Genomic DNA, 26,253 nt, shown 5'->3' with positions numbered 1-26,253 from the left:
CAGGCTCCGGACACGCAGGCTCAGAGGCCATGGCTCACGGGCCCAGCCACTCCACGGCATGTGGGATCTTCCCAGACTGGGGCACGAACCCGTGTCCCCTGCATCAGCAGGCGGGCTCTCAACCACTGCGTCACCAGGGAAGCCCAGATGATCCTTTTTTTAAAAAAAAAAATTATTTATTTATTTGGCTGCACCAGTTCCCAGTTGCAGCATGCAAACTCTTAGTCGCGGCATGTGGGATGTTCCCTGACCAGCGATGGAACCCAGGCCCCCCTGTATTGGGAGCGTGGAGTCTTAGCCACTGGACCACCAGGGAAGTCCCTAACATGGATGAACCTTGAAAACATTATGCTGAGTGAAAGAAACAAGACAGGAAAGACTCCTTGTTTTATGATCCCATTTATGTGAAATGTCCAGAATAGGCAAATCCATAGAGACAGAAAGTAGATCAGTGGGAGGAAAGGGCTGGATAGGAATTGCGGGGGAATGACTGCTGAAGCGTACAGGTACATCTTTTTTGGGTGGCAAAAATATTCTGGAATTAGTAGTGACGACTGCAAAACTTTGTGTCTATATTAACCACCACTGAATTGTACACTTTATTTTTTTAAACATTTATTTTTTTAAAATTTATTTATTTTTGGCTGCATTGGGTCTTCGTTGCTGCACGCGGGCTATTCTCTAGTTGCGGGGGCTACTCTTCATTGCAGTGCGCGGGCTTCTCATTGCAGTGGCTTCTCTTGTTGCGGAGTGTGGGTTCTAGGCACACGGGCTCAGTAGTTGTGGTTCACAAACTCTAGAGCACAGGCTCAGTAGTTGTGGCACATGGGCTTAGTTGCTCTGCGGCATGTGGGCTCTTCCCGTCCAGGGCTCAAACCTGTGTCCCCTGCACTGGCAGGTGGATTCTTAACCACTGCGCCACCAGGGAAGTCCCCTGAATTATACACTTTAAAAGGGTGAATATTATCTCAAAACATTTTTAAGTGAATGTCAAAGATAAGCAATGAAGTTTTTCTGACATGAAATGTTAGAAAATTTCTTTATTATTACTCATTAAGCACCAGCTTAATACTGCAGAAATTTCAAATCACCATCAACAACTCATTCTTCCCCACCCCACAGCCCCAAATTTTTGATAAAGAGATCTTCAAGTAAAGACACACTCTCTTCTCTCCTCTGTATAAAACTTTATGAAATAAAGGCAAAGAACTGTGTACATCTTGCTGTAAATGCTGCCCACAGCTGTGGAGACAGTGTCTTCCCAAGGCTCCCCTTACTGTCCAGGTCCTGAAAGACTCTTGTTCATGAATTGTCTCTTCACAAAGCAAGTCCACCACTAACAAGAGGGGACAAAACAGAATGAACAGTGGTGGTCAAATCACAATGCAAGTTCAAGGTAAGGTCAGAATATGAATTTACTTAATAACAAAACTTAATATTGGTCTGGCAGCCCTTATATTATATAAACTCTTTGAAGATACATAAAAAATTTTCCTCCCTCCCTCCCTTTCTTTTGGAGTGACTCACAGGTTACTCAAAATAACAACAACAAAATAAATGTAATACATTAAAGCTATCTCACACAAAAAAGCTGTTATATGGGTTTACAATGCCCCAACATAAGAATATACAACCAAAATTTTTTATTACATGCAATTCATTATTCAGTGTGATTCAGTGAACTCCTACTATGTATAAGGCACCAAAGTTAAGCAACACTGCAATGCAAAAACTAAAGACCTCAATGTGTTTAACAGTGGCTACAGGGTAAAAGGTGATTTATCAACTAAATAAGAAAAGAGTTTTACCTTGCTGGGTTTATCATTCTGAGGGTCAAAAACTTTCTCACAAAGTCTCAGTCCAGTCTCTTGCCTCAGCTGTTGTAAGTAGGCCCTCATCACTTCTAAAATCAAGAGCAGGTAGAACAATAAAAAAATGTATTTGAGAAAGCATCCCAAATGGGCTGGCTACTGATCTCGACATTGACCTTGGCAATACATTTCAATACGTTAGAACAGGATAAGAAATAGAAACGACAGTTCAAATGGTTTTATAACTATACTCATTTTGGTCCAAAAGATTCTCCACATGTCATGCTTGTTGCCAAGGATCTTTTGTGAGAGTGAGTAGTAAGATAATGTACAGGCTAAAGATTCCACTCTCAATCTGTACACCAGTCAAGGCAAGAAAAGGAGGGGTGTTAAGAAGTCCAGTGGAGAAAATCTTGTGCCATATAGGAAGGTAGAGATGTTGTTCTTACCATCTTCCTGTTTGTTTGCAGGTTTGGCGTAAATTGCATTAAGTGGAAAACCAGGCTCTCCAGGAATGGGAAAATTAGTGATTCCCAGTGTATACATTTCTTTCTCGCCTTGGCTTTTAGAATTGCACTTAAAAAAAAAAAAAATTATATACACAAACATAGGGAAAAAGGATAGTAATATCCAATTTTCAGTTTTTTTATCTAAGTAGCCATGTCTGGGGTTATGTTTTTGGTGCCCTTTTGCAATCTGGTGAAGCCTGTAGGCCCCTTCTCAGACTAATGTTTTAAATGAATAAGATAAAACAGAACTACAAAAGAAACCAATTATAGTGATATACAATAATTACCATATTAAAACATCAAATTTATCACACAGTCATACATGTGCTTCTTTATTAATGTGCTAAATAATAAGACCCAGCAGTGGGCCTAACAACTAAATTTTGAGGTAATAATGAATGTAAACAAAATTTCAAAATATCTTCAACTCTAAATGTAATATGAAAACGCTGGGGACTTCCCTGGTGGCGCAGTGGTTAAGAATCTGCCTGCCAATGCAGGGGACACGGGTTTGATCCCTGGTCCAGGAAGATCCCACATGCTGTGGAGCAACTAAGTCCATGTGCCACAACTACTGAGCCTGCGCTCCAGAGTCAATATTTACTTGTCTTTAAAGTCTCAACAAGTCTAAATACCTATTAATTTGTGTTCCTGACAAATGATCAACCAAGTTTAATTACCTTTTGGAGTTTCTTTAGACACTCAGAAATGTAGAGAGTTATATATATCAAGGTCCTATCGGCTTCATTCTATGGGAAGAAAACAAAACTTAAAAACAATTCTGATCAAAACCTAATAATTATGTGCAATAAATGAATTCAATCTTTGTCTTTTGATTTATCAACTGAAAACTGTGAAAGCAGTTACTACAGCATCAAAAATTCCCATTCTCGGGCTTCTCTGGTGACGCAGTGGTTAAGAATCCGCCTGCCAATGCAGGGGACACGGGTTCAAGCCCTGGTCCGGGAAGATCCCACATCCTGCGGAGCAGCTAAGCCTGTGTGCCACAACTACTGAGCCTGTGTTCTAGAGCCCGTGAGCCACAACTACTGAAGCCCGTGTACCTGGAGCCCATGCTCCACAACAAGAGAAGCCACCGCAGTGAGGCCCACGCACTGCAACGAAGAGTAGCCCCTGCTCGCCGCAACTAGAGAAAGCCCGTGCACAGCAATGAAGACCCAACACAGCCAAAAATAATAAATAAAAATAAAATAAATTAATTAAAAATACATAAAATATATTTTTAAAAATTCCCATTCTCTGCATGCAATCTTCTCAAGCCTCCTTTCTGTCTGCCCCTGGGGAGGGAGCCACCAGCTTCCACCCTGAGCTTGTGTGGCTGCCCCTGTTTTCACCCTGAGCTTGTGTGGCTGCCCCTGTTTTCCTCAGCTCCCTTCGCCCTTGGGTTCCTGAAGAGTTGTGCCAATAGCTCCTCATTCTGCGTACGAAGGAGAGTTAACAAAGCCTCCTGGAAAACCTGAGATGAACCATACAGCTGGCTAACCTTTAAAAACTCTTTCACTTCAGGATCTCTGCCAAGAACAGAAACATTTATGACTCTAAATGAGGAAGCAATTATTTCACAAGTGACTTGTTCTTGAAGAGCTTCATTAGCCCAACTCTTGACCTAACCCAAAGGAAAAATGTGGAGAAGACAAATGGATGCTAATCAAATGTGGCACATACTTCATGTCAAATTTTACACAGATTTATAATTTTAAAGAAACAAACTACACTTTTCCCTATTTTTAAGATTATATGATATTCGAGAGAGAATGAAATGTGGCAGAACTTTAATTACAAACACCACACTTAAGACTATGCATTAGATATAGAAACATCTATAACATCATAGAATGTTTAGACCACAGTTTATAGACCAAGAGTCTACAAATAAAGATTTCACACCCTGCTTGATTCTGAGAGATTAAAGTTTGGCAAGGAGTTGAAGTTCCATATTCTAGAACATTATCAAGAAGATTTATTGACATTCCTTGTAACTTGCTCATAGCAGCATCTCAGAGAACTTCCTTTTCCATTTCCCCCCCTCCTTTTCTGCCCCCACCCCACTTCTGCCTTCCTCCTGAGCTCACAAGAACTAAGAGCAGAAGGGAAGAAATGGAGGTTGAGGGAAGGGTCCAGGTCACTGAATTTTCTTTATCTCTCCATCTTAGGTCCAGGACATAGAAGTATATTAAAAAAGTAACATAGCATGCAGAATTTTTTGGTTTGGGACTGTCATACAGTAGGCGCTTAATACTGTTGAATAAATATAAATAAGTGTCTAGACCATGGGCTGGTAAATTTCCTCTGTACAGGACCAGATAGCAAGTATTGTAAGCTTTGTGGGCCATAGTCTCTGTCACAACTACTCAACTCAGCTATTGTGGCATGTAAGCAGTCACAGATGATATATAAACAAATGCACGTGGCTATGTTCCAATAAAAGTTTGTTTACAAAAAGAAGTGGTGGGCCAGATTTGGCCCTCAGGCTGTAGTTTGCCAACCCATGGTGTAGACCTTGGAGGAAAAACGAGGAACTAACATTGTTACAGAATTAGGCACTGTTCTGGATTTTTAAAATCACACAATCTCATTTCATTTAATTTATTCCTTACATCAACCCTGACTGCCAGGTTGATACTATCCCTATAAGAAAACTAAATTAAAGAGTAAAAGCTCTATACAACATTGTAAATCACCTATACTACAAGAAAAATTAAAAAAAAAAAAGAGTAAAAGCTCTGTACTTTACCTTAATTTCATAGTTTTTGAAGAAGACATTGGCCTTGAAGTAATAGATAGCTTCATCCACAATATCTGTATCTTTTGCTAAGCAGGACACAAGGGGAGCAAGGCAGAAAACATTAGCCAAATGTAAAACATAACATCTAAAAAAGGTAAAAAGAGGGGCTTCCCTGGTGGCGCAGTGGTTAAGAATCCACCTGCCAACACAGGGGACATGGGTTCGAGCCCTGGTCCAGGAAGACCCCACATCCTGCGGAGCTACTAAGCACGTGTGCCACAACTACTGAGCCTGCGCTCTAGGGCCCGCGAGCCACAACTACTGAAGCCCGCGTGTCACAACTACTGAAGCCTGCACGCCTAGAGCCTGTGCTCCGCAACAAGAGAAGCCATCACAATGAGAAGCCCTCGCACCTCAACGAAGAGTAGCCCGCGCTCGCCGCAACTAGAGAAAGCCTGCGCACAGCAATGAAGACCCAACACAGCAAAAAATAATAAAATAAATGTATAAATAAATAAATAAAAATTAAAAAGCTATCAAGAAAAAAATATCCAAGCTCAACGGTCAAGGGTTTTGGAGTTTTATAAAATAAGATGAGGGTACTGAAATATAAAGTCTTTAGAAACAATTTCTAGAAAAATAAGCACATGATTTATTCTTATAGCTTTATTGTTTTACAAAAATTATACATGCCCATTAGAGAAACTAATTAATCAACACAGAAAAAAAACTTAACTGTCACCCTAATCTCACTACCCAGAAATAACTGCTCTCAACATTTGGTGAACATCACTCCAGACATTTCTCAATACATTTATAAAAATAGACTAAGGCAGGCGATTGGGATTGACATATATACACTAATATGTATAAAATAGATAAGTAATAAGAACATGCTGTATAAATAAATAAATAAATACATTTAAAAAAAAAAAAAAAAGACTGAGACAGGGACTTCCCTGGTGGTCCAGTGGCTAAGACTCCATGCTCCCAATGCAGGGGGCCTGGATTTGATCTCTGGTCAGGGAACTAGATCTCACATGCATGCCACAACTAAAGATCCTGCGTGCCGCAACTAAGACCTGGAGCAGCCAAATAAATAAATTAAAAAAAAAGACTGAAACATAGACTAACTTTAATAAAATGCTTTTTAAAAAATACAAAGTACTCAATATAATTTTATTTGACCTTACATACTATAGCTTTAGGTAAAAAACTCTTAACTGTCATTTAGGAACACACTGGGATTCACACGTACATCTTTCTTTTTACGAAAACTGACTTCAAATATATTTGTACAAGCTGTTCAGATGGCTAGAGACTGAGAAAAGCCAGAAGTACTGTTGTAACAAAGACAGATCTCATTACAAAATTTCTTTGCCTTTTTTTTGGGTTTTCCTTTTTTTTTTTTTTTTCATTTTAAAAAGGTCAAAATCCCAGGATGTTGATATCCAACAGCTGGTTTCTGCAATGCAGAAATGGTTACTTATAGTTCTCGTCCCTGACTTCTATCCCTCTCACACAGCAGAAATGCAAAACAATTCTGAAGTTTTGGTACTCTGAAGAATTTCAACAGAATTCTTTTTTTTTTTTCCTTCCTTTTTTAAAAAAATTTTTTGGCTTCGCTGCACAGCCCATGGGATCTTAGTTCCCCAACCAGGGATCAAACCCATTCCCCCTCTAGTGGAAGCACAGAATCTTAACCACTGGACCACCAGGGAAGTCTGCAACAGAATTCTAACTCTAGACTTGTGTTCCCTGCAATCTATTTTCTTATCTGCAAAAAGGAAACTTCCTCAGATGATCCAAACAGCGCTTACAAGAGCCAGCTAGTTCTAAATGTCACATTGCAGGGAGGGGGAGGAAGCTAGACAATAGGATTTAGAACCTAGAAGAGTGTTTGGTATATAAAAGGTGTTCAAAAGATATTTGTTGAGGGCTTCCCTGGTGGTGCAGTGATTGAGAGTCCGCCTGCCGATGCAGGGGACACGGGTTCATGCCCTGGTCCGGGAGGATCCCACGTGCCGCGGAATGGCTGGGCCTGTGAGCCATGGCCGCTGGGCCTACGCGTCCGGAGCCTGTGCTCCGCAACGGGAGAGGCCACAGCCCGCAACGGGAAAGGCCGCAGCGGTGAGAGGCCCGCGTACCGCGAGCGTGCGCGCGCGCGCGCGCGCGCACACACACACACACACAAAAGATATTTGTTGGATGTAAGTAATTAGATTAATGTTAACAGTTACTTAGTCTACAGCACAGGCTTATACTTCTCCATAATTCCAATTCAGTCCTAATCCAGCCCCCAGGGAAGAGTTAAGAAGTCACTCCTTATCTACAGAAATCAGAGTTCCGGTTTCTTGGGGTCCCATTCTCCCTCAAGGGCCCAAGAATTGCAAAGGTGGTAATTAGATTTACTCCATCCTTGGTCAACTGCATCTTCTGATATATAATATGGTATTTTGTAACGATCTGAGAAGAGCTCTGGGCCAACACTGACTCTTATTCTTCTTTTGCACTGTAATTCTTTTACATTATTTTTTCTCTTTTTGGTCTGCTTTTTCCCACTGTTCCTTTTTTTCCATCTCAGAACAAGTAAACAGTGTGGTGACTCACCAAATTTATTAAGTTTACTGAGCTTTCAAATGGTGTTGAAAACAAAATTAAGAGGAAGTCAAGTCAAATAATCTGGCAGAAGAATGGAGACAGGGTCAGTACAAAATTGGTAATCCAAACTATGGTCTTGGAAACCATGAATGGAACTCAGTGCAGGCGGAAAAGGTGTCTAATATAATACAAATTACACTGTTGGCAGAACATCTCAGAATGTGTCAGAAGAGTCTCAGATAGCATCTGAAATGAATGAAGCTTTCTGAACAGTAAAGAAAATGGCTCACCCTCGCAAAAAAAAAAATGAGTACCAAGAAAGAAAGTAAAGATATAACGTTCAAGAAGCAAGAGAAGAAATTAGTAATATTATACAGGATACTTAAGATTGAGGTATTGCTGAAAACTGAGATCCTGAAGAAAGAAAGAAAGAAAGTAGATTTAAATAAAGAAGAGGTTAAAATACATTTTGTTTTTTCCAGCTTGATGACAGAGAAAGGAGGGAGACATGGCGTTCTACAGAAGTAGCAGCATTAGTTTTTAAGAATGATAGTGATGATAGGAAGAGTGTTGAGAATTAAGCACATTTCCTCTTCCCTCTCAACAAAATATCCTGGAGAAATTGGCAGCAATAATACAGTTTCTTGTTAAATGCAACATATACCCATGATCTGAAAAGGTCTAGAGCACAATATCCCCCAAGCAAATAGAAAATACAAGAGCAACCTGAGACAGAATTTCCTTGATTTGACGTCAGAGGGTTTCATACCAAAATCTGAGAATAATGGAGTTTCGACTTACTCTCTCTAGGGGCAGGTCCTTTGAACTGACTTCTGATAGGCAACAGTGCCATGTTTCCAATGAGTTTCGTGTCAGGGTCCATGAGGGAAGAGTGGTAAGCCTGTAGTGGCAAGCCAGGTAAGAACACAAAAGCAGAAAGAGAGCAAATGTCAGCAGGGCAAACAAGTACATTTCCCTAAAGGAAAAAAAGACTAACTCATCCAAGATTAACTGGCTCATGAAAACTGACTATTAAATTTTGAGAAAATTTGAGGCAAGCTGGTCGCTGAACACAGCCATTATTAAAAATGAAATTATAAAAAAAAAATGAAATTATATAAATTTACAATTATGTAAATTATATTAAAAACAAAGGTAATAAATACTTGAAATTTATTACTTCCTATTTAAAAAAAATTTTTTTAATATGATCTTAAGCTTATTTATGTCTTTTGTATCTTTATGGTGTAAATACTATATAATGAGGTGCTAATGTGCATCTCTTCCAGTTCCACATTCAGTGACACCACATTGGTAACTGGTGGAGTATTTACACTATAGAAATAGGCAAACACCATATAAATCAGGGGTACCCAGCCCCCAGCTGTTGTTAAACCAACCCAAGCACTGGCTCTTCAGCTCTGCCACTTCCTGGCTTTATGCCTTTTGACCAAGACATCACTTTTCTTCTCTTAGCCTATTTCCAAATTTGTAAAATGAAGAGATACATACTTGCTTTCAGTGGGTGGATGGGAGTTAAAGGAGGAGGGGGAAAAATCATATTTATGAGAGCAATTTATAGGCTGATTTCTAGTTCTGCTTTTTACAAGATGTCTGGCTTTTTGTAAGACATGGGCCCCATTCATTTATTCATTCATTCATTCATCAAAAGATTCCTAAGCACCTTCTGTGTGCAAGGCATGCGGATCCAATGGCATGCAAGGCTAGTATGGGCTCTGTCCTTGAAGAATTTTCAGGTGAATGGAGAAGACAGACATTAAGTCTGTCTTCTTAAGAGCACCCGCACAGGGGAAGCCCAGGTGCTCTAGGTGCAACTGGAATGATGAGTACAAGGCTTTAGTGTTCTGGTAAAATCAGGCTTTATCAAGATTTAATAGTGTGCAGCCTTGGGCAAGTTACTTAACTTCTCTGAGCCTCTGTTTCCTCCTCTGCAAAATGAGAAAACAATAACATATCTACTTGATAGAGTCACTGTGAGGATTAAATGGGATAATTTATATAAAGTGTGTAGCTCAGGGCCTGCCTGGCATACATCAGGAGTCAAATGGTAGCTATGAGATCCGTAAAAATACGTACCGATAACTATGGTTTGCTCCTTTTTATTACAGATATGCTTCATCTAAACAAGCCTCTACCCTCCCCTTCACCAGCTATACTGTCTTGTTACCCATCTATTTCCTTCATGGCATTTGTCATTATCTGAAACAATCTCCTTTATTTTATTTGTATTTACATGTTTATTGTCGGTCTCCCCATTAGAATGTAAACTCCTTAAGAACAGTGATTTGTTGGCCTTATTCACTGCTGTCACAGTGCTTGGCATGCAGCAGGTGCTCAGTAATGTTTGTCCTATGAATAATCACATGTTATTGAACCTCTTTTTTCCTCATCTGCAAAATGGAGACCATGATGGTGATAAATCTACCCCAGAGACTGGCTGTCAGAACTTAAGAGCAACCAAACCACCATCAGTTTTTACTCCCACTCTGATGCACGCGAAAACAAACATCTGGAAACCGGGCGCGGACCTTGCGTCTGCTCTGAGAGCCCTAAACCTAGCGGCGCAGGGGTGGCCGCCACTACCCGGGTGACAGGGGAGGAGTCCGGGAAGTGGGGTCTCACAAATGACAAGCAGCTTAAGAGACCCGCCCCCAGAGGCGGAGGAGGAAGTGGGCCTGCAGGAAAAAAAGGAGAAGCTGACTCTAGACTTGAGATATGAAAAATTAAAAGGGCAGCCCTGGCCTTCGCGGCTCTAGTGAGGCTTTGGGAACCCTGCTGGAGTCGGGGGAAGGCAGAAAGGGCGAGAAAAGGGGTCGGGATTGGAGAGGAGAGGGCAGAAGAACTGAGACAGTCTCCTCAGCACGCCCGGGATCTCCGGCCCACTCTGCCGCGCCCTGGTCCTCCAAGCCCGGTCTACAGCCCCAGGCCGCCCGAATCCTACAGGGGCCGGCCCGCTCCTCTCGCCTCTCCCCTTCTCAGGCCCCTGCTTTCTCTCTGCCCCCCTCGGCCCGCTTTTCTCAGCGCACCCACGACTTCTCGCCACTTTCCCAAATCCCCGCCTTCTCCCAACACCCCCAGCTCGGCCCCTTTACCGGCATCTTGGAGGCGCCCGGGTTTCAACCCCGATGAGGAGGATCGGGTTAGAGCGCGGCGCTTCCGGTCTGGCAGCCCGGGCGGGGTAGGCGGAAGTGAGCCGGAAGGGGAGGGCGAGGGCAGGACGCCGCGCTTCCGGCCTTGCTGTTCGCGGCTAGCTGTTGCGGCTGCGTGGATACGCAGGGGCATCAGGGGGCGCCCGAGCCTTAGGCATGGGCTCTGAGTGTCGGGCATGCGTGAGGTGTGGGCAAAAGTGGAGATGGATCTGGGGGTACTGAATCCCAGTGATAAATCACCACTTCCTTTGTTTTTCCTTAAAGGTCACCTTTTCAGTGAAGCATTCCTTGGGGCACACTATTTTAAATTCAGTCCCACTTCACTCCCCTCTCTTTTCTTCCTTAGTTCTGATTCTTTTTAGTTTACTTCTGTGTTTTGTCTCCCTCTCTCCATGTGAACGTCGACAAGGATTGTTTTGTTCACTGCTATATCACTACACCGATAACAGTGATGGTACATGGTAAGCATCAATAATACTTGTTGAGTGAAAGAATGAACTCAGTCCACTGATTTTAAAAACGGAGAAAGGATCACAGTGAGAAGGGATTTGTGTATTACTCGTGTGATTATGTGCTGCAATTCTTTGTGTAATGGTTGAGAAAATGGACCCTGGGTTTGAATGCAGCTCCAAGATTTTTTGGCTGTGTAACTCCGGGCAAGTTAACTTCTCTCTGCCTCAGTTCTTTGTCTGAAAATGGAGATAACAGTACTTACCTCAGTTTTCTGAGGATGAAACGAATTGCATGTAAAGTGCTTTGAAATTACACGCCCAGAACATACTAAAAGCTCAGGAATTCTTAACCTATTATGCCTCCGGTTAAAAGCCAAGGTCATTGCTGCTTCTGGCCATTTCTTCTGCCAGTGCCTCAAACTAGATTACTTTGTCCCATGTTTCCACAACTGATTTGTTATTTACATCTCTGGCCAAATTGCACCTTTTAGGGGGAGACTTATTTGACGGGCATGCAAAGTAGCCCCACAGTCACTCTCCATTTCATTACTGTTTTCTTTTCTTCACATTCCTTATCAGAGGTTTCCTTGTTTATGGTTAGTCTTAAGGGCCCAGCATATCATCGCATGACAGTAAAGTCGTGTTTGCCCTAGGCAGTCCCATTTTAGCCCCAGTGCCTGGCACCCACTAGTAAATTTGTCTGAAGAATCACGTCAGGCTCTCCTACAAGACAGTGAAATCCTTCAGGACTGGAACTGTCATATTCATCTTTTAAACTCCAGTGTCGAGAGGGGAAGGAAATGGAATCTGACCCTTCACCTCTTCCCCACAGGCACACACCAGACTCTCCAGAAGCTAAAGTAGGGAGGTATAGCTCAAGGAGTAATGAAGAGGGCGAATGAAAAGCTGTCTTTTCTTTCTTCCCCTCTCACATGACAATAACATTTCTAAAATTCAGCAACACTGGGAGATCAGGGTGTTTTTGACCTTTGCATCCTCAAGGGCCACAGAAAAAGTCCCCGAGCAGCCCAGCACGTCCTCATGTTGTCCACTCATCATGCTCTCCTGAGTGCCCTGTGAGAATAGCTCACACCAGCGGACCATGGTGCAAATACCCAACTCCTGCCCCCAGCCTGGGCCGCTAGGCACAAGTTACCACTGATAGCTATGGCCCCTCACACTTTGCATCTTTAATGAAAATGGATCAAATTTGACACTGCAGGTGTACTTCTGCTATCTAGGCCCAAGAATGATTAAAAATTTAACCCAAGTTACAGGTTTTCTACAAGGACTTAATCTGCAACTGCAGGAAGATCCAGCACCAATGGAGACCAGACCTGCTGTGAGGATTAAATGAAAGAGATCATGCAAAATGCTTCTCCTTAGCACAATGCCTGGCAGAACTCAATAAAAGAGATTCTGCTTTCCTTTAGTGGGTGCTAGAGAAGTATCTGTTGACTGACTAGCCATTCCCCAGGGCCTATCACAAATGAACTTATAAATACTGAAAATAATTCAATGTGTCAAGAAGTTAAAAAGAAAAAATTATCTTTTGCATTTTTGTGTGCATTTGTTATTCAAGTAAAGTACACATTTTTAAGTGCTCAGAGACTACAAATCACACTTAAAAAAAAAAAGGCACTGCCTACATTTGGACACTTGGGGAAATTTACTCATTCAAAACTTTGGAAAAAAACCAAAAAACAAATTGCCCTGGCTGAATATTTCAAATTCTGACTGGAAAACAAGAGTGTAATAAAAAGTTAGTACTATTTTCCTGTTTCTTTTGTTTATATACATATATATCTTAAAACACAGTTACTTTTCATTTTTAAATTACACAAATAATACATTTTCAATGTAGGAAAACTGGGAGATACAGGTAAGCAATGGTCTTATCTATAGTCTTCCAGATTTTTTTTTCTTTGGACACATATATGCATATTTTGTTACAATAATTCCTGTCCCTCCAAAAAAACTTCAAAAATAACAAAAATCAAACAGTAAAACTAAAAGTAGACTGGTCTTAACTGTATCACAGGTGCTAATTTATATTATATACACAAATCTATCTACATTCATTTCAATTTCGACTTTTAAAATCTAAATTATGCTGTTCCAATAATACTAAAAGATGCCACTTTAAACAGCAGCAGTTTCAGAATAACTAAGAACTTGATTCAGGCATGTTCCTGATTGCTGATAAAGAGTCAAGTATTATTTTTTTTCATTAAAGTAAGTAGCTTTCTAGTATTCCATCTTTCGAAGAGAAGAAGGTTCTTCCAGTTCAGCCACAAGCTCCTCACACATTTGGTTACTTTTTAACAAACTCTTCATTCATTCTGGTGTTCTTGAAAATATTCGTCAAACACGGAAGATGACTCATCTTCATGTTCCTGACACAAAGGAAACACAAGATAGAAAATACATCCACTTCCCCTCAGTTAGACCTAGTATATGCTTACATGTTTTTCAGGTGATGCTCTATAAGGAGCTAACGCCCAGCATCAGCTCCAGGTGTTGCTCACAGTGATTGTTAATAACAAAAGGAATGACTGACAGAATGTTTCCAGACATGTGGTAAATTAAAGGGCTTATATCTCATTTAGAAGTAAACTCTTCCTCGAGTTTATACTCATGCCCATTCTCAGCTAATGTGCTGTGACAGGGCCTCACTGACATACGTGAGGGCAGCCCGAGCCCAGTTGCATTTCACCTCCTCTTTCTACGTATGCCCAAGCTCTGAGGACAAAGAGCTTAACACCATGGGATTATGCAGGAGGCCAGTGAGTGCTGGTAAACGTTTTTACCAAAAGGCAATAAACACCCCAAACCAGAAAGTACCTTCGGTTCTTTAAATTCCAAGTCTTCTCCATACTGAATGGCAAAATCAATATGCTGTAATACGATGTTCATGCTTTCTTCATCTGACTGATCGTAAGGCAAAAATCGAACCATGCTGTAGTCGTCAATCTACAAGTTGGGGATTTCAGAAAGGGTCATTCTGAAGTACAAAATACTTAATTTTCAAATTATATTTGAGTTTTATAACCATTTACACTTCTGGTTAAAACCATTTGTGTGTGTGTGTATGTGTGTGTGTTGTGGGGAGGAAGGACAGACAGAGACAGAACAACAGCAAATCAATACTGATTTTTCTGGCTTATGACCAACTAGAATACTTGCTAACTTGTTACTGAACCAGACACTGTTTCATAGGCATTTACCTGAACTCAACCACCACTGGAAATTCCAAAAGGCAAAGACAGTCTGAGCTCCCAAAACAGCTTGGAATAATAGACACATCAGTTAACTTACTGGCTACTGCCAATAATTGCTTCTAAATTAAACTGCTGACCAGCCAGCCCACAGACTCCCACCCTCCTCCTTTGGCAAGGCAATACGGTTGGACCATGTTTTCCAAAATGGTGGCCACTGAATGGATGCCAATACACACCTGACCAGGTCATTAAAAATAAAATCCAACAATTTTGAAAGCTTACCAGTCCACATATAGCGTTAGTCAATTTTTTGAATTTTTTGCTTCTTAAGTCGCTTGTAGGGTCATCTAATAAAGAATACATGTCTGGATCTAGAAACCTTTAAAAGTGAGAAAGAAGACTGATGAATAAAAGGAAGAATAAATCAGGAAACTAGATTTATAGACTGACAGAACCTCACATCGAAATAAAGCTTAGAAGGTTCATCTCTGCAGCTGACATATGATGATATGGAAGAAGCAAACTCACTTCTCAATTTCCTTTTTAGCTTTCTTACTCAGCAGATCCATTTTCGTCATGACGTTAACTTGAGGAATTTCTAGAGAGATCATAGCACTCAGGGCTGATAAGATGCCAGAAATAAACTGAAGGAGGAAACAGAAAAGGGAAGGATGAATCAACTGGTGCCAAAAAAGTTCCCTGGTCTCCACATAAAAGAGAGGCTCCTGCTTCTCTCTGAACAAAACTGGCCTAAGTAAAAGAAAGGCTAAAGTAAAGTAAAAGAAGACAGTCCACTAATCAGATTCTTGACCCCTGGTTTCCAAGGGTGAGGATAAGGAGGGAAAATGTAGATTTAATCCATGGTGATCACAAATCTCAATTTAGATGACACCTTTAATCTTTTCCATCAAATATTCCTTAGGGGCTACTAATGGGAAATAATGCTTGTTTTAGATAGTTCATAAACTAGATAAAACATCATCAGAAAAACAGACTTATACGAAGATACACATCTGCCTAATTTTTCTTGGTAAGTAGTTCCCCCAAATCTATATACAGTATCACAATTTATCATTTGAGTTAAGAATACATTATTATAATAATTTAATATTACAGGATATTAAATAATTCTGGAGTATAGTTTGTGAAACATCCAGAAATCATGCAACAATTAAAGGAGACTGCCATCTGCTTGTACCCATGACTGAAAAATCGACAACAGATTTATCCTCGAACCTTGAACGACTCCACCATGAATTGAGAATCAACAAGAAAAACTCCACAGACTCGAAACTCCCACTGTTCTAGTTGCTGGACCAGCTGTTTCATCACGGGCAGGTGAGTGTACAATTCAATCTGACCTACATGAAGAACATTATGAGACTATTACAATCAGGATATATGTTAAATTACCAAATTACAGGAAAACAATTTCCTATAAGACAGCTGAGGAAAAAAAAAAAAACGAAGTCAACCTCTGGTGGTAACATATTCAATTTTCAAGGGGTCTTACAGGCTCTTGAAGCAATCACAATACCACGAGAATCCCAAGGAAACTATGCAGTTTTACGTAGAAAGTGAGGTTCTTCACACTTCCGTTTTTGCTGATCAAAAGTGAATGCTACAAAGGTGTGTTAGGTTTGGGAATCTTCATCAAGCTGTACACTTATGACCTCTGCAGTTTTCTGTGGGTGTGTGTATGTTCAGTTAAAAACAAAGGGGAGGGACTTCCCTGGTGGCGCAGTGGTTAAGAATCTGCCTGCCAGTGGAGGGGACACAGGTTCGAGCCCTGGTCCGGGAAGATCCCACATGCTGCGGAGCAACTAAGCCCGTGCACCACAACAACTGAGCCTGCGCTCTAGAGCCCACGTGCCACAACTACTGAAGCCCGCACGCCTAGAGCCTGTGCTCCGCAACGAGAAGCCACCACAATGAGAAGCCTGCACATGACAAGGAAGAGTAGCCTCCGCTCGCCGCAACTAGAGAAAGCCCGCGCGCAGCAACGAAGACCCAACGCAGCTAAAAATAAATAAATAAATAAGTAAATTTATTTTTAAAAAAAGGGGAAAAAATGTGAGAGCCACAAACGATCAAAACTAGGTTAGGCTTAAGTCTTAAATTCATAATTTGGCTTGAGAAGTCGTGTGATCATCTGTCCCCTACCAGTCTCACCTCAGGACACTTCCCTTTGTTTACTGTGCTCCAGCCACAAGGGCCTTTTTGGTGCCTCAAACACAGCTCATTCCTTCCTGCCTCAAGGCCTTCAACATGCTGTGCCCTCTGCCTGCAGCACAGTCTCCCTCACCTCACCCTAAGGTCTGGCTTACATGCTACTTGATGAGAAGCCTCCCCAACCTCCCTGCTGTGTGATGGTCTGTGCTACTCCTGTGGAGTGCCTGCCAGAAATATATTAAATAATCATTTGGGTGATTATTTATTTATTTGTTTGTTTATTTATTTATTTATGGCTGCACTGGGTCGTCGCTGCTGTGCACGGGCTTTCTCTAGTTGCGGCGAGCGGGGGCTACTCTTTGTTGTGGTGTGTGGACTTCTCATTGCAGTGGCTTCTCTTGTTGCAGAGCACGGGCTATAGGCACGCGGGCTCAGTAGTTGTGGCATGTGGGCTCAGTAGTTGTGGCTCGCAAGTTCTAGAGCACAGGCTTAGTAGTTGTGGCACATGGGCTTAGCTGCTCTGCGGCATGTGGGAGGGATCTTCCCAGACCAGGGATTGAACCCATGTACCCTGCATTGGCAGGCAGATTCTTAACCACTGTGCCACCAGGGAAGTCCATTTGGGTGATTTTTGTTTATACTGCCTAGCACTACCACTTGCCTGTGGACTCCATGAGGGCAGAGACCATGGGTACCTTGCTTTCTAGGTATTTCCAGGGTACAAAATAAGCACTCAGTAAACTCAATGAATTAATATAAGCCAATGAGTAAGCGAGTTGTACCTTACCGCAGCAGGGTTTAGAGCTACGAATGCTCACTCCACTTTCTCCACTGAGGACAGAACGAGCACGACTTCAGGGAAAATGATACATTCAGATAGCTGACTTACCTGGACAGTCAAAAAGGATGTAGTCATCCTCTACATGGCCGAGACAGTCCTCTAGCCAATCGAAATTATTGGCAAAGTATTCCATGCAAAATACCAATCCTCCATTGGGACCGAACTGCAGAGTATTGTCCTCCATCACGTCATCCACCTCAATCAATTCCCGGATGTCTGAAACCACAGAGAGGGACCACAATACAAGAGCATTATCCTGACTGGTGATAATTAACAATTATATAAAAACTCACATGCATGAAATTACTTCTGTACATGGTTATTCACTGTAGCAGTGTCCATGGTAACAAATTAAATACATTTTTGTACAGCCAGACAATGAAATCCTATCCAACCATAAAAAGGAGAAGCTCTTGGGCTTCCCTGGTAGCACAGTGGTTGAGAGTCCGCCTGCCGATGCAGGGGACACGGGTTCGTGCCCCGGTGCGGGAGGATCCCACATGCCGCAGAGCGGCTGGGCCCGTGAGCCATGGCCGCTGAGCCTGCGCGTTGGGAGCCTGTGCTCTGCAACGGGAGAGGCCACAGAGGTGAGAGGCCCGCATACCGCAAAAAAAAATAAAATAAAGGAGAAGCTCTTTAAGAACTGAGGTGATATAATCTTCCAGGTATACTATTCACTGAAAATTGCAAGGTGCAGAACTCTGTGTTAGAATGCCGTCATTTGTGTTAAAAAAAAAAAAAGACAAAAATTTACTATATATACAAATATACATATTTTATTTTACATGCATAGACTTCGGAAAGATACCCCAGAAACTAGCAACACTGGCTGCCTCAAGGGAGGGTAGCCACCTGCCAGGACACAGAGCTGGGAGGAAGACGGTTTCCTGCATACTTACTCTTCTGTACCTTTTGCAATTTGAACAATGTGAATATACACCACCTATTCTTAAGCAAGTAAAACAAAACCATACCAAGAAAACCAATTACCGTTTCTTAATATCATCACCCTAGGGAAGCTACTTAACCTCCCTGTGCCTCACTTTCCTTATGTATAAGAGTGGGGACAAATCATATATCCTGGGGTAGAAGGATGAGGACTATATGAGATAATGTAGCTAAATCACCTATAGCAGGAGCTTAAACATTCTGGTATACACATGGTTCTCTTCTATTACAAAGTTTTGGAAATCAGTACTCTTGTGTTCAAACCTACAATCTCAGTTCACTCACAGCCACATTTATATGGGTAATGTCTTCCTATGCACTTTCCCAGGGATAAACATCTGCTCAAAGTTAGGGCCTTCTAAAAGGATGACTCAAGGACATTAGTCAGTAAGGCACTTGTACCAGAAAGTGATGTGAACTAGAGGTGGGGGGATTTTTGTTGGCTGCCATGTGCATCCCGAAGCAGAGAAGCTGGTCTGTAAGACAGACAAAAAGAGACAGAAAGCCAGCCTAGATTCCTGTTAGTTTTTATGTTTTGGGTTCTAGTCTCTCATAAAGCCTTGCTTGCTCTTGGGTTTTGTGAGAAGTCCCCCAATTCCTTCTAAAAAATCCTCCTTTTATATAGGCTAGCTTGAGTGCTCTCTGTTGGAAACAACCAAATGATCCCAAAGCAATGAAATGCTTTTTCTAAAGGAAGATGACTGTTTCATACCTCTTCCTCTCTTTTCAACCTGCCTCCCTCACCCTACCCACACCCACTTCTAGCCACCCTCAGCTGATGACCACACATGACATTCACAGAAACCAGAAGTCAACAAAAGAGAATTTCCCACATTCCCACCACAAATATTACATGGTGCCTTCCACCTTGGCTTCCTTCCGGCTACAGTGGAAGAACCCCCCAACTCTTGGCAAAGGCAAAACCCTCCACCTGTTTGGGAGCCCCTCCCCTTTCTCACTCTCGCAGTCAACCTTACAGTCATTGCCCCTCTCTGGTATCTTCAGTTTCTTTCTTTTTATTGGATCATTCTCTTCAGCATACAACTCTGTTCCAGTTACCATCTTCAACCTTAAAACCTCCCTTGACCCTCACATACCCCACCAGTTATAGTCCCACTTCTCTGCTTCTTTCACAGCAAAACTTCCTCAGCAAGTCATCTCTGCTCAGCATCTACACGGCATCACCTCAGTTCACTCTTCAAACCACTGCAACCTGGCCTCCATCCCTACCATCCCACTGAAATCACCAAAGTCGCCAACACTTCCACATTCCCAAATCTCACAGCCACTCCTCTGTCTTCTTGTACAACTTCCCAGCTGCATCTGACATAACCAGGCACCAGTTCTTTAGTGAAACAGTCTCTTCTCCTGGCTTTTTTTAAATAGATTTACTTATTTATTTTTGGCTGTGTTGGGTCTTCGTTGCTGCATGCAGGCTTTCTCTACTTGTGGTGAGCGGGGGCTACTCTTCATTGCGGTGCGCAGGCTTCTCATTGCAGTGGCTTCTCTTGTTGCGGAGCACGGGCTCTAGAGTGCAGGCTCAGTAGTTGTGGTGCACAAGCTCAGTTGCTCCACAGCATGTGGGATCTTCCTGGACCAGGGTTTGAACCTGTGTCCCCTGCACTGGCAGGTGGATTCTTAACCACTGCGCCACCAGGGAAGTCCCTTCCTGGCTTCTTTGACGCTACATTTTCCTGACTTTTTTCCTACCTCACTGACCCCACCTCCTCTACCAGACCCCTGAAGATGAGACACCTTCAAGGCTTGTGGGCTTCAGTAGTTGCAGCACGCGGGCTCAGCAGTTGTGGCTCACGGGCTCTAGAGTGCAGGCTCAGTAGTTGTGGCGCAGGGGCTTAGTTGTTCCACGGTATGTGGGATCTTCCCGGACCAGGGCTTGAACCCGTGTCCCCTGCGTTGGCAGGCAGATTCCCAACCACTGCGCCACCAGGGAAGTCCCCGAATGTCTTCTTGGTATAACCTCTTAGATAGCTATCAGACATCTCAAACTTAGCAAGTGCAAAGAGAACTGCCTCAAACTTAAACCGATTTGTCTTCCTCCTCAGCAAACAATATCATGCACTCAACAGCTCAAGTCAGAAATCTAAGAGTGACCCCTGATCTCTCCCTTTCCTACACCCTTCTAGTTCAATCTCCCACAAAATGCTGCTAATTCTACTTGCAAAATATATACCATATCTGCCTGCTCCTTTGTATCTCCACCATGATCACCCTAGTCCAAGCCACCTAGACAACTGTAATAGCCTCACTGCTGGTCCCTGCTTTGACTCTTGACCCTCTAGAGTCCATTTTTCATCTGAGAGCCAGTTATTTTTAAAAACATAAATCAGGGGCCTTCCCTGGTGGCGCAGTTGTTGGGAGTCCGCCTGCCGATGCAGGGGATGCGGGTTCGTGCCCCGGTCCGGGAGGATCCCACGAGCCGCGGAGCGGCTGGGCCCGTGAGCCATGGCCGCTGGGCCTGCACGTCCGGAGCCTGTGCTCCGCGGCGGGAGAGGTCACAACAGTGAGAGACCCGCGTACCGCAAAAAAAAAAAAAAAAAAAAAAAAAAAGATTAAAAATATAAATCAGGGACTTCCCTGGTGGCACAGTGGTTAAGACTTCATGCTCCCAATGCAGGGGGCCCGGATTTGATCCCTGGTCTGGGAACTAGATCCCACACGCATGCTGTAAGTGAGAGTTAGCATGCCACAACTAAGGAGCCCTCAAGCCGCAACTAAGGAACCCATGTGCCACAACCAAGAAGCCAGCGAGCCGCAACTAAGGAGCTCACAAGCCGCAACTAAGGAGCCCTCTTGCCGTAACTAAGGAGCCCACCTGCCGCAACTAAGACTCGCCACAACCAAATAAATAAATAAATATTAAAAAAACAAATAACCCCTCACCAAAAAAATAACAAAAGAAAACCGTAAATCAGATGTCAATCCTCTCCCCCTGCTGGAAATCCTCTAATGACATTCCACTGTTGAAAGGTGCTGTAAATTGAGGATTTTTTTTTTGGGGGGGGGTGGCTGTGCCGCACACAGCTTGCGGGATCTTAGTTCCCCGACCAGGGATTGAACCCATGTCCCCTGCAATGGAAGCGTGGAGTCCTACCTACTGGACTGCCAGCGAAGTACCTTATAAATTGAGTATTTGTGTCCCTCTAAAACTCATATGTTGAAAACCTAACTCCCAGGATGATGATTCTAGTAGGTGGGGCTTTGGGGAGGTGAATGGGATTAGTGCTTTTATAAAAGAGGTCCCATAGAGCTCCCTCTCCCCCTTCCATCATGTGAGGACACAGTGAGAAGTCAGCAGTCTACAACTGGGAAGAGGGCCTTCGCCAGAATCTGACCATGCTGGCAGCACCCTAATATTGGACTTCCGGCCTCCTGAACTGTGAGAAATCCATTTCTGTTGTTTATAAGCCACCCAGTCTGGTATTTTGTTACAGCGGCCCAAACAGACTAAACAGGGTAAAAAACAGGAAAAAACCCATACTTCTCATGTCCTACTAGCTCCTACCCATCTCTTTCCTTCACTCCTTATGCCCCAGCTTATCAGCATCTTCGCTTTTTCTGGAACACACCAAGCCCTTTCCCATCTCTCCCTTATATAGTGACCTTGATATTCTTCCAACTTGGTGAGCACATTACCATCTTCAGGTCTAGGCCCAAAGAGCTCCTTCTCAGAGACGTCATCCCTAAAGCAACCTCTCCCAGTTATTCCTTCTCATCAGCCTAAAGCAGTCCTTACCACAATCTGTAACATGTTTATCATTTTGCTTATCTCCCTTGCTAAAAGGTCCACAAAGGTAGGGATAGTATCTGTCTTGTCCTCTGCTATAACCCTGGTGCCTGGCATAAAGTAGGTGTTCAACAGACAATTGAATGAATAAATTAAAAGACTTAAAAGACAAAACAAAACATTTAGGTTGTTCACTTATAGTATGATCAGCAGTAAAACAGGTTTACCAAACATGATCAAACATGAAAGAAACAAAAGGGAAGGGTGGTGAGGGAGGAGTCTACTCACTTTTAATTCTTACATCAGAGACTAAGAAAGGATACTGTCACATACATCAACATGAGCTGATGTCACCAAATGACATTCAGCCTCATGTTGTTTACCACAAAACCAGAGGACCAGACTGTATTAATTTTCAGCTTCTGTGTTGAGCAGCCAGTGCTCACTGCCTCCCTACTCCCCTATTTTTCCTGAAGGAGGGGCAAGGCTCTGCTCAGGACTTACCAGCCATCACGGAGTAGTTGAAATGTTCTGCTGCAGGATCTAGGTTCACAACTTGGACAGACCGATTGAGGGCTTCACAGTGCTGGACAATGGTGGCACAATAGGTGCTCTGTAATGTCACAAAGCATGAGGGGTTAGAGCAACACACAGTGCAGTGCTTACCCTCTACACCTCCAAAAGGACTCTCCACACCCCTTGAGCCGTGTCTACTAAGGCCAAAACTATTCCTTCATTGACCAAGAAGCTGACTGAAAAGAGGGAAAAGGCACTGGGCTAGGAGTCAGGACACCTGACTGGGCTGCAGATCCAGACCTGGCTCGGACTCATGGGTAACTCTGGGGAGGGTGCTTTTCCAATCTGTCCCTCAATTTTCTTGTCTCTAACTGGAATGGCCTCCATGATCACCAAGGCTCCTTACTGCTCTAACATGCAACAAGTGGAATTTAAAGGGAAGATTTCTGATTACACATTTCAGCACCTGACACAAGGTGTCTCCACTAGGATTGGTACAGTCCAAACAAAGCTTTAGGTGGGGTGCTCAGGGACGATGTCTCTGAGAAGGGAATATCTGAGCTGAGAGACAGCAGTGTGCTTGCCAAGCCAGGGGAGTAACATTCCAAGATGAGAGAATATCAGGCCAGTAAATAGCCTGGAAGTGCTCTATCAGTTTACAACTTTGGGTTTAGAAAATTTTTTATCCCTCATGTACTATGTTAAAATCTCTAGGCTACTTGTCTGTCTCTCCCACCCTCTATTTAAAGGCAGGGATGTGGGAACTTTCCTGGTGGTCCAGTGGCTAAGACTCCATACTCCCAATGCAGGGGGTCCAGGTTCGATCCCTGTTGAGGGAACTAGATCCCACATGTAGCAACTAAGAGCCTGCATGCTGCAACTAAAGATCCCGCTCGCCTCAACAAAGATCCCACGTGCTGCAACTAAGACCCGGCACAGCCAAATAAACAAATAAATACTTTTTAAAAAAATAAAAGATAAAAAAATAAAGGCGGGAATGTGTTGGGAATTCCCTGGCTGTCCAGTGGTTAGGATTTGGCACCTTCACTGCCAAGGCCCAGGTTTGATCACTGGTCAGGGAACTAAGATCCAGCAAATCACACAGCAAGGCCATAAAGTAAGTAAATAAATAAAGGCAGGGATGTGTCTTATTCAGTTGTATACGCCCAGGGACTATAACAATACCTGGTACATAATAAATGCTTGATAATTATTTCTAATTGACTCATATGTTTGAATAAACTCCACAAGTGCACAGGATTTTGTGTGTGTGTTTTAGTCACTACACAATCCCCAGGGCCCAGAACAATGCTTGGCACAAAGAACATGCCCAGTGAGTATTTCTGGTAGCAGGCATCAAAAGTTTATAGAAAGATACTTATCTAACACAATCAGTCTGAAAATTAACCTAGAATATAGAAATAACCTCTATCATGCCTTTATCTTTCTCCTCAGTGACTTTACACACACTGTTCTCTCTGTCTAGGAGGTCCTCTCTATACATCACACTGTATTTTAAGTAACTAGTCTAAGTATTCCCAAATAGACTACTGGCTTCGGGTAAGCAAGGGCCATATCATAGTCGCATGTGTATCTCCTGCACCCAGAATAGGCCAAGCATCAGAGCAACGTGTTTGTCAATTTAAAAACTGAAGCCAGGGCTTCCCCGGTGGCGCAGTGGTTAAGAATCCGCCTGCCAATGCAGGGGACACAGGTTCGAGCCCTGGTCCGGGAAGATCCCACATGCCGCAGAGCAACTAAGCCCGTGTGCCACAACTACTAAGCCTGCGCTCTAGAGCCCGCGAGCCACAACTACTGAAGCCCGTGTGCCTAGAGCCCGTGCTCCGCAACAAGAGAAGCCACCGCAATGAGAAGCCCGCGCACCACAACAAAGAGTAACCCCTGCTTGCCACAACTAGAGAAAGCCTGCGCACAGCAGCGAAGACCCAACACAGACAAAAATAAATAAAATAAATTTATAAACAAAAAACTGAAGCCACACAACACCTCCACAGACTCCAGTGTTTCCCACACTACTGTTACTTGATCAATATCGTCACAATTTCTACCATATTTGAGTGCCCCTAATAGGATTCCCTTAATAGTTGTTTACAAGAAAAAACTGTATCTCTAACCAGAAAACCAGTTATAATTTCCATAACGTGAAGGTAACCATAAAATTATATGCAACTTTAACAAAATTCTTTCAGTTCTAGCTGAATATAGTTACCTGTCAAAACCTCTGAGTCTAAAATCTGCTCTCCAAAAAGACTTGAGAATTAAAGAAGTGTTGAAGATACGCTAGCACCAAACTGATGATTTCACCTCAATGCAAACTGAAAGAAAACTGAAAAGGGAGCAACTTTCTCAATACACGATTCAATGTTCATTAATGTCAGGCCCAGGTACCTCCTAAAGTCTCCTCAAATTCCATAAGTCCACGTCTCAATCTCTGAGAAGCAGTGATTAACGAGACCCCACTTTAACCTCCTGGGTTAAAGACTGGGGACAAATTCTGGAGTTAGACAAAACTGGATTCAAATTCCAACCATCATTTACTAGGTGTGTCACCCTGAGCAAAAACTTAACCTTTCTGTGTCTCATTTTCCTTACCGGCAAAATGGGAGTAACAGGACTTAACTCACAGGATTTTTAAGGAAGTAAGTTTTTTTTCCTTAACAGGAAAGGATCTGGGGCTTAAGTACGCTATAACTTGGGGCAGTGTCTGGGGCTTAAGTACGCAATAAATATTAGCAACTATCATCAATCTCCTTTCAAAACAACAACAAAAGGAACACTGAAGCCCAGACTGCAGAAGCGAGCTGCCCAGGGTCTCAAGATCCCCAATACACACAACCGCCAGCTCCTCCCTTAGAACCTGAACCTCCCAGCCTCCCACAAACTTCGACATTTCTCTCCTTCTTCCGCCAAAGCCTCACCTTCCCGCTGCCTGCGGGGCCCATGACCAGCTGCGCATACCGAGGCATGCTTGCTCCCGCGGTTCCTGACACCTCCCGCCGCTGAGACCCAGAGCGCCACCACGACGCTCCCTTCAGCCTTCGCGCGACGCCCACTTAGTTCCCGGAACACGACTACAAACCAATCGCAGTCCAAATTCCTTTTGCGTCTTCAGTTCTGCCGCGCCTCTGACTACGGGGTGTCCGGAAGGCCAAATCCCATGTGAAACGCGTTTTGCGAAAAGCCCGAGGAGGGTTTGCGCGTGCGCAGAAGTAGTTGGCTGAAAAGGTTGGGATTCTGGCGAGGTCTGGTTGCCCTGGTGATAACGGACAACCGTAACACTCAGCATCCCTCAGCCGCGCGCCTTGGTCCTTTATTTGCGTACTGATGTTTGACCTATATGGTGACCCTCGAGATTTACAAATTTGCAGAGGATCTGGATACTGAGGTGGAAGGCACCTTCCGTTTTAGAGGGAAGGTATCCTTCCTTTCCGTGACGCATCCCTTCCACAAAAAGATGCAAACGTACAAACGCTCAATCAACTAAAGGACTCCCGCCCCTC

The 26,253-nt window shown here is 43.2% G+C and overlaps 2 protein-coding genes across 2 annotated transcripts; both read right to left on the bottom strand.

The window, feature by feature from the left end:
* Window positions 1–454: 454 nt before the first annotated feature.
* On the bottom strand, window positions 455–10,865 carry ARPC3 (actin related protein 2/3 complex subunit 3). Its single transcript, XM_082853544.1, has 7 exons — window positions 10,781–10,865; window positions 8,469–8,568; window positions 5,076–5,152; window positions 3,001–3,069; window positions 2,261–2,387; window positions 1,809–1,903; window positions 455–1,336 (listed from the first exon to the last, which is right to left on the bottom strand). The coding sequence occupies exons 1-7, from the start codon at window positions 10,784–10,786 to the stop codon at window positions 1,274–1,276; spliced, it is 537 nt and encodes a 178-aa protein (XP_082709670.1). The 5' UTR covers window positions 10,787–10,865; the 3' UTR covers window positions 455–1,273.
* Window positions 10,866–13,070: 2,205 nt separating this feature from the next.
* GPN3 (GPN-loop GTPase 3) lies at window positions 13,071–25,790 on the bottom strand. The gene is made up of 8 exons (XM_082852489.1): window positions 25,672–25,790; window positions 22,721–22,829; window positions 17,572–17,739; window positions 15,747–15,871; window positions 15,039–15,154; window positions 14,793–14,889; window positions 14,134–14,262; window positions 13,071–13,685 (listed from the first exon to the last, which is right to left on the bottom strand). Exons 1-8 carry the CDS (start codon window positions 25,717–25,719, stop codon window positions 13,623–13,625), a joined length of 855 nt encoding a protein of 284 aa, XP_082708615.1. The 5' UTR covers window positions 25,720–25,790; the 3' UTR covers window positions 13,071–13,622.
* Between the last annotated feature and the right edge of the window lie 463 nt (window positions 25,791–26,253).

Source organism: Leucopleurus acutus (assembly GCF_964270905.1).
Source record: "Leucopleurus acutus genome assembly, chromosome: 13".
In the NCBI taxonomy this organism is placed as follows: Eukaryota; Metazoa; Chordata; class Mammalia; order Artiodactyla; family Delphinidae; genus Leucopleurus; species Leucopleurus acutus.
This window is presented reverse-complemented; position numbering and strand designations above follow the sequence as displayed.